The 12,769-nt window shown below is 39.8% G+C and overlaps 1 protein-coding gene across 6 annotated transcripts in view; it reads left to right on the plus strand.

Annotated features, from left to right (window-relative positions):
• Window positions 1-12,769, plus strand: part of LOC130864495 (zinc finger protein 54-like) — a 48,654-nt gene that overhangs the window by 21,687 nt on the left and 14,198 nt on the right. For 2 of the 6 annotated variants that reach the window (XM_057755016.1, XM_057754959.1), the window contains exons 1-4: window positions 2,486-2,826; window positions 4,271-4,360; window positions 8,449-8,534; window positions 12,259-12,385. In XM_057755016.1, the coding sequence (XP_057610999.1) occupies window positions 4,327-4,360; window positions 8,449-8,534; window positions 12,259-12,385 (247 nt within the window). In that variant the 5' untranslated portion in view covers window positions 2,486-2,826; window positions 4,271-4,326. Of the gene's footprint in view, window positions 1-2,485; window positions 2,827-4,270; window positions 4,361-8,448; window positions 8,535-12,258; window positions 12,426-12,769 lie in introns of those variants that run through there. The other 4 variants (XM_057754968.1, XM_057754987.1, XM_057754977.1 and 1 more) reach the window with 4 other exon arrangements.

Raw genomic sequence — 12,769 nt, forward strand, 5'->3', positions numbered from 1 at the left:
TAGAATCTTCCCAGTAAGCGCACCTTGGGGTGCTACACACATTATTAGAAATGGGCTAGTCCAGGTGCGAGAGTTAGCGGAGAAGAGGCTATATATAATGGGCCAAGCAGTGTTTAAAAGAATACAGTTTGTGTGTTGTTATTTCGGGGCATAAGCTAGCCAGGCAACCAGGAGCTGGGGTGGCAGGAACACAGCCCGCAGCTCCCACTACATCTGTGTACCTCCATCTGTTCTAGACTCACTTTGTAGAGCTGACTGGCCTTGAACTGAGTTCCCCTTGCCCATGCTTTCCCAGTACTGGGTTAAAAGGGTTGCATATCCATGGTCAACTCTACATAAATTTTTGTTATTTTTTGTTGTTTACTGTGTAGCTTTTGCTGACATAAAACTCACTCTGAAGGTCAGGCTAGTCTTGAATGCACAGAGATCTGCCTGCCTCTGCCTCATGAGTATTGGGATTAAACATGTTTGCCACTCCTACCCATCCTCTGATCATGTCTTGAAAATTACCCAAGGTAAATGCACAGCCTACAAGTGTTCAACTGGATTACTGATTTTAAAGACTTCTGCTACATTAAATTGGAAACGCTAATTGAAATAGATAAATATGGCATGCTCAGTGAATATAATACACCAAAGTTAAACAGCATGAAATAGATATATAAATAAAACATCAGTAGGAATGTGACTGAAACAGATATAAAGTACCACCCTTAAAAGAACCCCATGATCAAACTGGCAGGATTCTATCAGAACTGCAGAGAAAAACTGCAAAGCTGCTACTTTAAATACTAATTGACACAAAAGAGGAAGACTTCTTGACTTTTAGTATTATCTGATATATCAAATAATGAGATTAGCATAGTAGCACACACCTTTAAACTCAGCATTTCAGAGGCAGAGTTAGGTGTATCTCAGTGAGTTCAAGACCAACCTGGTCTACAAAGTGAGTAATAGACAAGCCTAGACTGTTACACAGAGAAACCCTGTCTTGAAAAATGAACAAACAAACAAACAAATAAACCACCAGATAATGATACAACAAAAATAAAACTATAGCCTGATAAATTAATTTTAAAATTTTCTGACCTTGGGATGGTGGTACATGACTTTAATGCCAGCACTCCTGAGGAAGAGGCTGACTGCTCTCAGGAACTTCGAGGCCAGCCTGATATACTCTCAAAGGGGAGTTACAGGACTGCCCGGGATACACAGAGAAACTCTTGTCATAAAAAACAAGAAAAAAGTCTATTAGCCATTTCACATTCACAGGCATATATGTATATGCACACAGTCTGTGTGTATATGTGTGTTCTGTGTCTGTGTGTTTGTGTGCACCTCAGATACAGCCCACTCTCACCTCCTTCCTCTCTGCTATCCTGATCCATCATTTCAAAACATCTCTCTTGTGGTCATCTTCATTTATTTTCCTTTGTGATCCCCTGATATTAACCAGTCATCTGTGAGACTGTGGATTCAGCAGAGGACTACAACCAAAGGCAGTGATTCTTTCCTACAATCCATTCATAGACAAAATCTGAGGCGTAGACTGGGCCCTGTGAGCCTTTTCCTATCCTAGACTGATTGTGGTCTAGTGTGAGGTCAATGCAGGTAAGTACAGTTGCTGTTGGGTTTTGATTATAACAGCTGTATGGAGTTTAGAGAATGGCATGTTTAAGTCCTTCCTCTTTCTCTTCTTACTCCCTTTCCTTCTCTTCTTCCTCAGTGTTCCCAGACCCACAGACTTTTGTAGGGCTGGTACCAAATACCTTCCTTATTTTTTGTATATGGGACAGTAAGAATCTCTGCATTCACGATTGCAGTTTTATAAAATTTTATATTTTATCTAAAAAGCTCTTTTAACATGAGTCACAGAAGCCTATCTTGTTTCTGAGTAAAATAACAAGACCACCGCTAGTGATACTGAGAGCAGTTCAGCGTAGGATGAACTCATCTCCGGGCTGTTAGCAATGGGGTGACCACTGACTTCTTAGGACACTTATTTATTTTCAAAATCCAAGTTCCTGTAGTATCTCTCCGCAAGGCAAAATTGCAATATTTGGTTTTGGCTTGCCATGTTTGTGTTGGCGAAGGGACGCCAGCATCTAAAGTTAGCCTGTTATCATTTGGTGTAAGTATGTAACTCGGGAGGCTGGTACTCAAGTCGAGGTTATGTTGCCTATCTTTTATCTGAAGGGTTCAGAACTCATTGTGGGATCAGATACTGGGTGCAGCGTTCTCCTAGATCCAGTTCTGGTCTAGGCTGGCAGCAAGCATGAGGGGAGGCTGTGCAGAGCGGGTCCAGGGCAACCTGACAGCTGGAGCTGGGTGGAAGGGAGGAACTGCTCAGTAGGGCGGAGACACTCAACCGGAAAAACGGTTGGGAGGGTGTTGCAGGTAAGGACCGTGTAGGAGTAGGGATGGAGAAGTGGGAGGAGTTAGAGAAGTGACGTAAACGGAAGCTGGGAAACCCAGGGACAGAGCTTAAAGAAGTGGACTGGAGAGGTAAAGCCAGAAGTGCCCAGTACCTATTCCCTGTCATTGCGCTAGTTGGGAACCGCGTGGTGCAGACCTGGGTGCGGAGGAGTCGGCGGGTGTCGCGTGGACACGAAAACTCCCCGGAGCCGCAGTCGCCGCGGGGCGGCCTGGGAAAGTCAGCAGCGCCGTGGTGGGAACCGCAGCCCGGCGGCCCTGAAACCTCCCTGGTCAGAGGAGCTGCGGGGCTGGGACCCTGGAGGGAAGGGACCAGGGGTGCGAGCTGTTTCTCATAAGGAAATTGGCTCTGAAGTTCTGCTGTGGATGTCTTCCCTTGTCGATAAATTTCAGGTAATATGACCTCGACCAACCTTGATATTTTTTTCATTGATCTGTTTGCTAAAATAGTCTCATAAAAATGACCTACTAAAGTATTTGAATTTATGTGTTGATGTTTGCAAACTCGGTTCTCTTTGCTGTGGTGGACAAGACAAAGCTCTTCAAATTTACATTCATCCACGCCCACTTTCGTGTTACACCACCCTGGACTACCTAATAAGTTCCAGGATAGCCAGAGCTTCATAGTGAGTCCCGTTGTTTTTTGTTTTTTCTCAAAAAGAGAAACAAAAGAAAAGGAAAAAAGAAAAGTGCATTTTTGTGTTGAATTCTCAATGTACAAGCTAGAACCTGGAAAAGTACAGTATGCTTTAGGCTAACAGGTCACAGCATTTTCAGTTAGAAAGGGCATTTTATAAGCCACATAATAGTGGTAGCGCACTCTTTTAATCCAAGCACTTGGGAGGCAGACGCAGGTGGATCTGGGAGTTCCTTGCCAGCCTGGCCTACAGAGTGAGTTTAAGGACAGCCAGATCTACAGAGAAACCCTGTCTCAAATGGGAAAAAAGTAAAAAGAAATGAAATGATATAATATAAGATAATAATAGGCAGCACCTTTTGAATAATTACAATAACTCTCATCTACATCAGAAAAAAATGTCTAGAGTAGTCTTTTCTCTCCTTGGTCAAAGAACTCTGTCCATAGACACATGACCAAACTGTAATTTCTTGATTCTTGTGTTTACTGTGTTTGAGTCCTGAATTCTTTGTGTTGTTCTGTCTGGATTAGTGAGCCTTGCACATGAGAAATAGATTCTTCATAAAGCATCTTCTTTTCTAATACATGTTAGAGACCAGGCTGGACTGGAGCTTACAGAGTTCCAGCCACCTCTGTTTCCCCAGTTCTAAGATTAAAGGTGTGCACCCACACAACCATTCAAACTGTTGTATTTTATTCTGTGGTCTGTTGACAGTCCGCGATGCGACTGTGGACTTCTCTTTATCTACTGAGTACAACACTGTGTTAGAAAAGCATTCTGGATGTTGCAGAATTGCAGTGATCTAGTTTCTGTGGGTGAAACTGCATTGCTTGCAGACTCCCTTATTCCTCCTCAGGGTGTCTTGGCAAATTACCCTGCACGCGTGTGACCCTTTGAAAGATCTAAGGCTTCTGTCAAACTGGGGCTATGGTAAATTCAGAATGTCACTAGTGTATAATATTCTTGTCCCAATAATTTAGTTCTGTTTCTGCACCTGAGTTTTCACTGAGCTGTTATTGGAAGTGGCATTCAAGTTACACAAACTGAAAACACTTTGTAAATATCTTCAGCATTCTGATATTGATGACAATTGGGGAATCACTTGTATAATCCTGTAGTTAGTTTTCTCTTCATCTACTGAGCACAGTACTGTGTTAGAAATCCAGGTGCTTTCTGAAGAATCTCTTTCTCATGTGCAGGGTCAACTGATCACCCAGACCTGCTCACTGTGCTGCAGAATAAAGAGGCCTGGAAGATGGAGAGGGACGATACAGTAGCTAAGGATGCAGGTATGGTGGAGATATTGGAAAAGGAGTGGCAAGGAGTTCAAGTGAATGTGGTAGAGACATGATTTCATGTGGTATCCTATTATAATTTTGAGAACAGGTTCTACAGAAGATTGATACTATGCATTGTGAGTGATGCTCTTCTTATTCATTCTTATTCATATATCACTTATCACATCACACCATATTAATTGGTTTTAATTTCTATGATTTTAGTATATTATAACGTGATCAAATTAATTCCTCTAGTTTTATTATTTTCAGAGCTTTGATATTCTAGCACATTCTCTACCTTTTAGTGTTCTCATCATTTCTGAAAATAATACCAGCACTCAGCACTCCAACCCTGAGAATGCGCATGCAGCACGTAAACCCTTTCTTTCTGAGTAACAGCCAAATCTGCCACGCAGAGCTCTGTGCAGCCTAGAAACTTCTCTGTGTATGGCGTCAGGAATCTGCCATGCTCTCCTGCCTGTGCAAGCCTAATATACCTGCTCCTGCTGGGAGCGCCAAGCCACAGGCATGGTCTCAGCCACTTTCCTCCCAACCCCAAGTGGACACAAACACCCTGGCCCACAAATTCCATTCAAATGCTCCATAGCCAGAGTTCGTGCTGACAGCATGGCCCAGGAAGCTGCACTTTAAAACCACGAAGTTTCCTCCCCAAGGCCGAACTAGGAAATCATTTCCCAAAGAAGCCATACCTCTGCCTGTCTCTAGCAAACAGAGCCCACCCAAGAAAATGCCACTACCAAACCATTGTGTGTAGGATTTCTTTTTAAGCTTTCTCAGGTTTTACATGGATTTAATCCACCACATTGGCGCACCAGTTGTTGGAGGGAGACACTCATTAGTTTCAGTCTCTCAGCTAGCTTAGCCCCAAATAATCACACAGAAATTGTATTGATTAAAACACTGCTTGGCCCATTAGCTCTAACTTCTTATTGGCTAACTCTTACATCTTAATTTAACCCATTTCTATTAATCTGTATATCACCACGAGGTTGTGGCCTACCAGCAAAGTTTCAGCATATCTGTCTCTGGCGGCGGCCCCATGGCATCTCTCTCCTCCGCCTTCCTTCTGCCAACATTCCACTTAGTTTTACCTGCCTAGCTCTGTTCCCCCATAGCTCTGCTATAGACCCAAAGCAGTTCCTTTATTCGTTAACCAATAAAAGCAACACATAGGCAGAAGGACCTCCCACACCAAAGACTAGATAGTCATAGTTACTTTTCTCACATGACCTGACCAAACTATTTCTAATACAAGACTTAGACTCCTTAGGATAGGATAGTTATTGAAACATTTAGCATATGTTTCTTGCTTGATATTGTTTATGCAGGTTGTAATTCTAATTTTTATACTTGATATTTGTTCTTATTGTACATAGTTTTATATTAGGCTTAGAACTCTCTTTTTTAGACAAAATGTGGTGCTATTGTGGGAACTCCTTCAGCCAATGGGCTTTAAGATACCAGCCCAGTTGGGCATGGTCTCTTATACTGTAAATGCAGCCGTAAAGCTTGCGTGCCCTCTCTCCTGGCTGTTGGATTCGGTTCCTGTTCCCTGTCCATGCAAAGGACTTGATCAGTGAGTCTACCCCTAAATAAATAACTCCTTATTATACTTAATTCTGAATTAGTGTGGGATTACTTTTTAGCGTCCCTCTATAGTGAAGGGTCTGTAAGAGGGCAGCAGGTACTCTGAAGCATTGAGCCATCTCTCTAGCCACTTATTAAGTTTAACTCTGTGATTAGGCATAATAGAAAACATTAAAAATTTTTATCTAGGTCGTCCAAAAACTTGACTTTACATGCACCTTATTATTTCTTAATAATCTTTTTTTCCATTCTTATATGTTTGTTTGAATTCCTAAACATAAAAATACAACTTACTCAGCTTGTATGTTTTCAGGCATGAACGTTTGGTGTTGGATAACCATATGGTGCACTCTTCTCTGGGGGAGACTATTTCTCCATCTCTCAGAATTCCTTCATGTTTGACTAGGGTTGAGGCCTAGTGAGCTTTCTCTTCCCATGTTAGCGTGTCTCTTGGTGTTGTCCTTGTTCTGCTCCTATTTAGGCAGCCCTTTGTAAGATTTGAAGCATGTAGCTTCTCTAACATTTCTAGGAGATACAATGTCAAACCAAATACCCTGTTCTTCTGACTCTTGAAATGTTCCCATCTGACTTACTTAGTGATCTCTGAGCCTGAGGTGAAGGAGTTGTTTTGTTTATGTGTAAGAAGGGACTGAGCATCGCAACTCTGCATTTTGACTGATTGTGGTTTTCTGTAATAATCTCCATGTGTTCCAAAAAGAACTTTGCTTGATGAGATATGAGCTACATTTATTTGTGGGAATAAGGAAAATATTTAGAATGCAGTTAGGGATTCTGCTGATTTAATGAAATAGTGATTGTAGATTCCTCCTAGATCCCTAATTTCACTAGCCATAGGGAACTGGCTAGGTTTCCGTCTTGTTGAGAAGGTCTTAAGTCCAATTAGAAGCTGCTGATTGCCATCTTGGTATGTGTGTCACTCTTGCACCCTTAGAGTTAGCGTGCAGTGCAGATCATTCTTTTGGTTCAAAGGAATCGTGAAGGGGTAAGACTGTTGTTTGGCTCCCTACCTTGGAAGCTTTCATGTTTTCTTCTGGTATCATGAAATGCATCCCCAGAAAGATGCTTTTAAGTTCTGATCCATCTCAAGTTCTCTGGCTTCAATGTCTGAAGTACATGGCTGCTTTAATAGTTGAGACTCACCTTCTACCTCTGGGAGCCAATCATGGGGAACAGCAATGGCCTATAATGTTTAGGAAGCCTCTTGGACAGCTGTGACCAACAACTTCAGAGCAGGATTCTCATGCCTTGTGTGGGTGGTTTTGTTAGAAAATCTGTGACTCTTATGGGGGAAAGTATCAGACCAGATGGGAAATTTTTATTTACACTATAAATATATGTGCATTCATAGACTTATGTGTATTGTAGGCATTTTTCCTTAGATGCATTATATTCAAGGAATAAATGAATGGATTCTTTATGATGTTTAGACATCATACCCTCCGTCTTCAGTGTTTATGTCTGACCCTTCTCCATAACTAAATCTCCTCCTGTTTTTTCCATTTTTCCCTTCAGCTCACTTGTTCTGTGTTATTCCCTTTTCTATCACCCCCACACCCCACAGTGCTTTCTTTTTACTTTTCTGGTTCCTGCAGTCACTCCAGGTTGTGGACTCAGATCTGACGATTTGGAGCTAGGAACTTCCTATGAGATAGAACATGCAGTGTCTGTCTCTCTGGGTCTAGGTTACGTCACTCAATATGGTCTTTTCTGTGTCCATCCATTTAGCTGCAAACTTAATAATTTCAGTTTTTTATGGGTGAATGATATTTCATAGTATATATGAATCACATCATCCATTTTTCAGTATATGTAAAATAGGATGCTGCCACCCTTGAGTTCCTTGAGTATGTGAAGGAATGGAACAGCTGGGTCATATGCTATATGGACTTAAGGATTTATTTTTTTTTAATTGAGTGTTCTCTTTGTTGATTCTGAGAGTGGCTAGATATTTTGTTGATAGCATTTTGATTCTCTATGCTTTTGTTTTTGATGTTGTTGCTGGTTGAATTATTGATAGTATTCCTCTTTCTTCTCTGTGAGAATTAGTGATTTTCTGTCTTGCCCATGGGTGATTACTTCTCAGTTTTCCTGTATTTATCTCTTCTTCAAGTAAAACTTATTGTTTCTCTTGTTTAGATAATTCCTCTGATTTTCCTGTATATATTTTGCCTTTGATATAGTGTCTGCTGTCCTCCTTTGTTGAAATGAAAAACATTGTTGAATGTTTTGGTTTATAATTATCTTGAACTGCACATCAAATTTTAATGTAGAATTTTTCTGGATAAAACAACATGGTTGACAGTGAATTTCTTTTTCTCCAGGCTTTAAATGTCATTCCATGTTCTTCTGGCTTTGGGAGACTGACCAGACACCTGGTGTATTCTGTTACTTGAGTCTTTTCATGAGGTTTGAAATTGTTCTTTAAGCTTTCCGTATTAACTTTTGCTTTTTGACCCCTTATATAAAAGGGCAGCAAGCCATCTATTCATTGCTCCTGAAAGAGAAACTTAAAGAGAAACAGAAAGAAATGGCTGATTCTCCAGTAAACTCCCAGGTCAGTGGTCATGTCCACTCTTTTTCTAGAAATGTTATATGTTCAGACATTCCAAGCCTTTGATTTTTTTGCTTCTGGTAATTTTTTAAAATTTATTATAAAAAATTTTCAAACAAAAAACAACAAAATCACACACTGAAATTAAACAAGCCTAAAGACTATAAAACTCTGAACTTTTATACAGTTAGAGTAGTCATTGGGAATAGAAGTTCTGCAGCCTCACAAGGAATTTTATATTTTTACTGTCAAATATATTTTTTGAACATGTCTACTACAAAAAAAAATGTAACAAAATCAGAACCAAAAAATCACTTAGCTTTATATCCTTTTCCATAAATGGTTCATTACCTGCATGCAGTCCTACCTCAACCCTGGTTTTTAAACATTTCTTGTTCTCTTTTCTCCATATTCTGCTGTACCCACTTGTACGTTGTTTCCTATATGCACATGTTGTTGGTAGATTGTTGGAGCCCGTGTGGCTCCAACACAGATAACTCTTTTCCCTAACTGAACTGGTACGGAGTCGCAAGGAATAATCAGACACAGCTTACACAGTCATCACGAAAGGGCATCTCAGGCTTCTTCTTCCTGAAGATCTCCCCACGTTTATTATCCAAACAGCTTATATACCATCACATAAATTGAGCAGGAAAATACATTAGACTGTCTCCTGGGTTACCAGGTGAATGGCCTTTTGTCACATCTGCATCTACCTGTCTGCTGAACATGCTAGCTGTCACGTAGGCCTGAATTAGCATCTCTATAAGATATCCTCCAAATTACAAAGGAAGGAGCACCAAACATCCTTACCTTTGTTAGGCAGAGACAGCTTGTCTGCAGAGCTACGTGACCCCCTTGGATGGGGCCTATGGCTTTGTCACCTGGCTGCCACACCATACCAAAATATGGGCCTACAGTAGATTCAACATATGAGGGAAAATGTAGTTTCTTCTTTCTGCTACTGTGTGACCTCACTTGATATTGCATGTTTTTAGTCCTTCCACTTTCATGCAAACTTTTATTGCATATTTCTCTTCAGCTTTATAATATTCCATTTTATATATACCATTTTCATCATCAGTTCCTTTGTTGATAATTAGGTCATTCTGATAATTTGCTATGGTTAATAATGTAGCAATGAACATGGGGTATACATATCTCTATACTGGGGAGTGGAGTTTCATTTATCTTCCCAGGAGTGACATTGCTGAGTCATACATTAGTTCTATCTTCAATATTTTAGTATTCGCTAAACTGACTATAATAATGGCTATATTAATTTACATATCCCCTCATATACCAACAGTTAATGATGGTTCTTTCCACATCCTCTTGAACATTTGGTGTCAGGTTAGTTGATGACAGCCATTCTCAGCCTGGGGTAAGGCAGTATTTCAGAGTAGTGTTAGTTTGGGTTTCCATAATGATGTTTTAAGGATACTGAAGACTTAAAATATTTATTGGCCATTTGTGTTTCTGTCTTTACAAAATGTCACTTCACTTCATTTGCCCATTTTTTGATTGACAGTTTTATTTCCTTGGTATTTAATTTATGTAATTCTCAATAAATCCTAGGTATGAGCACCTATCAAAAATGTTGCTGGTACAGACTTATTCCCACTCAATACTGCATAAATTCTAAGAAGAACACATTGAGGTTTACAAAATCCAGGCACAATAGCTCAAATTTCTTTTGAGCCAATTTTCTGTGCTATATTTTATTTGCAAAACACTGAAAAGTGAGTATAATTCTCACAGAATTTGATTATCTTCATTGTCTCATGGGAATCTATGTCACTTCTGAAGGCATCTTCACTACTCCACTCACATGTACATGCTTAGCTGCAACTAAAACACTGTTTCATGTGTTTTTAGACTTACCTCAATTTTTATAACTCTTGGGAGTGAAATATTCTCCAGAGCTTTTGAAATTGTTATATGTCTAAGTTGCTTTACGTCTGTTTTTTTTTTAATTTTAGATTATATCCAATGTGACTGATGTATATTTTCCTGTCTGCTTGTTGACGGATCAAATATTCTTATAATAGTAATCATATAGACTTGATCTCACATGTTAGTGTTCAAGTTGACAGGATACAGTGCTGTTACACTCATTGCTATTTTGGAAAAACCAAAATTCTTTACCTATAAAGCCAATCATGAAATTCTGCCTTCATATCTACTGTCAGGGACCAGCCATGACAAAAATACAGGGACTAGGAATACAAGTATAGAGCACGAAAATAATAAAACAGAAAAACATAGAATAGTATCGGGAGAGAGTTCCAGTGAATACTGAATTCTCCCACATTTAATTTCCAATTGTTTAAAATACCCCGCCCCCAAGAAGTAGGTGTAAGATTTAAAAAACTGCATTAACATGATAAAAGAAAACAGACCAGTTGAAGATTGTAGGCTACATTCTGTTGCTAGAACAAAACAGGTCAGCTCACACCCTAGACCAAAACATTCTGTAGGCAAAGCAATCCCTGGGTAGAATTCAGTGTTTTCTCCATAAGGGAATTGGAACCTTAGTTGAACCCTTAGGTTTTTGTTTGAAGTAGAAACATATCTCTTCTCTGTTCCTAAAATACAAGGTCTGGCTATTAGCCACACTTGTTGTCAATAATCTTGAGAGAGTAGAACTCTCTGATCTAAGTCTAGGTGGGACCTTTGTGATAGAAACACAATAACCTTGAAGGAATAGAGGTAAGTTCCAACTGTCTGACCATTTGTCCAGGTGGAAATACATTTTTGGGCTTCCACAATCTACTCCTGCCTCCTTAATGGAATGGCATTGAACTTAGACATTAAAGATACAAACCGAGCATGTTAGAATAGACTCCTTTTAAGATCCAAGAATGCATAGAATTTATTAAGTGTCAGTATTTTAGCATGATCTACAGATACAGCATTTGTTTTTTGTTTTTGTTTTTGGAGGCTTGGGGGAGGGTTTTTGTTTGTTTGGTTTTGGGTTTTTCGAGACAGTCTCTCTATTTAGCTTTGGAGCCTATCCTAGAACTCACTCCATAGACTAGGCTGGCCTCAAACTCACAGAGATCCGCCTGCTTCTGCCTCCCAAGGATGAGATTAAAGCTGTGCACCACAACCGCCTGGCTTCAGAGACAGTATTTAAAGCACATCACCTCATCATAAATCTTCCTTCTGGGGCATGTGTGCTGTGATCCTTTGATATAAACACAGCATCCTTAACAGATAGATAATCATGTCCGGACCTTAAATGTCTGTTCTTTTGTGTATATGCTTGTGAGAGTTTTGTGTCACCCTGTTTTCACAGAGTTAGAAAACCCATTATACAATGTGACCACATTAGAAATCTTGTTTCTCTCTCTCTCTCTCTCTCTCTCTCTCTCTCATCTCTCTCTCTCTCTCTCTCTCTCTCTCTCTCTCTCTTTCCTCTTTAACTGTTTTTGCTTTTTTTTTAATATTTGTTTATTTATTATGTATACAATATTCTGTCTGTGTGTATGCCTGCAGGCCAGAAGAGGGCACCAGACCCTGTTACAGATGGTTGTGAGCCACCATGTGATTGCTGGGAATTGAACTCAGAACCTTTGGAAGAGCAGGCAATGCTCTTAACCTCTGAGCCATCTCTCCAACCCCTGTTTTTGCTTATCTACATCCCTAATCTCCTTAAGTCTCTTTATGTTCAGAAAAGCACTCTGCCAGGATCACATGGTCAAACTGTACTTTTTCATTTCAGGGTCTGTTGACATTCAGGGATGTGACTGTGGACTTCCTTCAGGAAGAGTGGGAATGCCTGAACTCTGCTCAGAGGGCTTTGTACATTGATGTAATGTTGGAGAATTACCACAACCTGCTCTCAGTGGGTGAGATCATTGTGCTTCTAGAATTTTTATCTCATCTTAGGTATGTACTGACTTTATAGGTTATAAACTCTATTAAGCTGCCATGGAAACAACAGGAGACTATTGAAAGATTGGTAGGAGAAAAGAACTTTTTCATGGAATTTAATTTTTTTTCCATTGTCCATGTTAGAGGTATCATATATCCCTCATTTTGGTTCCACAGTACATTCAGAACTTAATATCGTATAAAATTTCACTCATATCTTAAAGCTCCATGTCTGCCAAACCACCTATTATTTTATTTTTGATTAAAAAAATCAAGATATGCAAACTGACAATTCTCCCTAAATATGTTAAAGATTCTGACAGGAAATAGCAATTGGAAATTATTCCCAGATTTGTCTA

This window comes from Chionomys nivalis, chromosome 2, assembly GCF_950005125.1.
Source record: "Chionomys nivalis chromosome 2, mChiNiv1.1, whole genome shotgun sequence".
NCBI classification, from domain to species: domain Eukaryota; kingdom Metazoa; phylum Chordata; class Mammalia; order Rodentia; family Cricetidae; genus Chionomys; species Chionomys nivalis.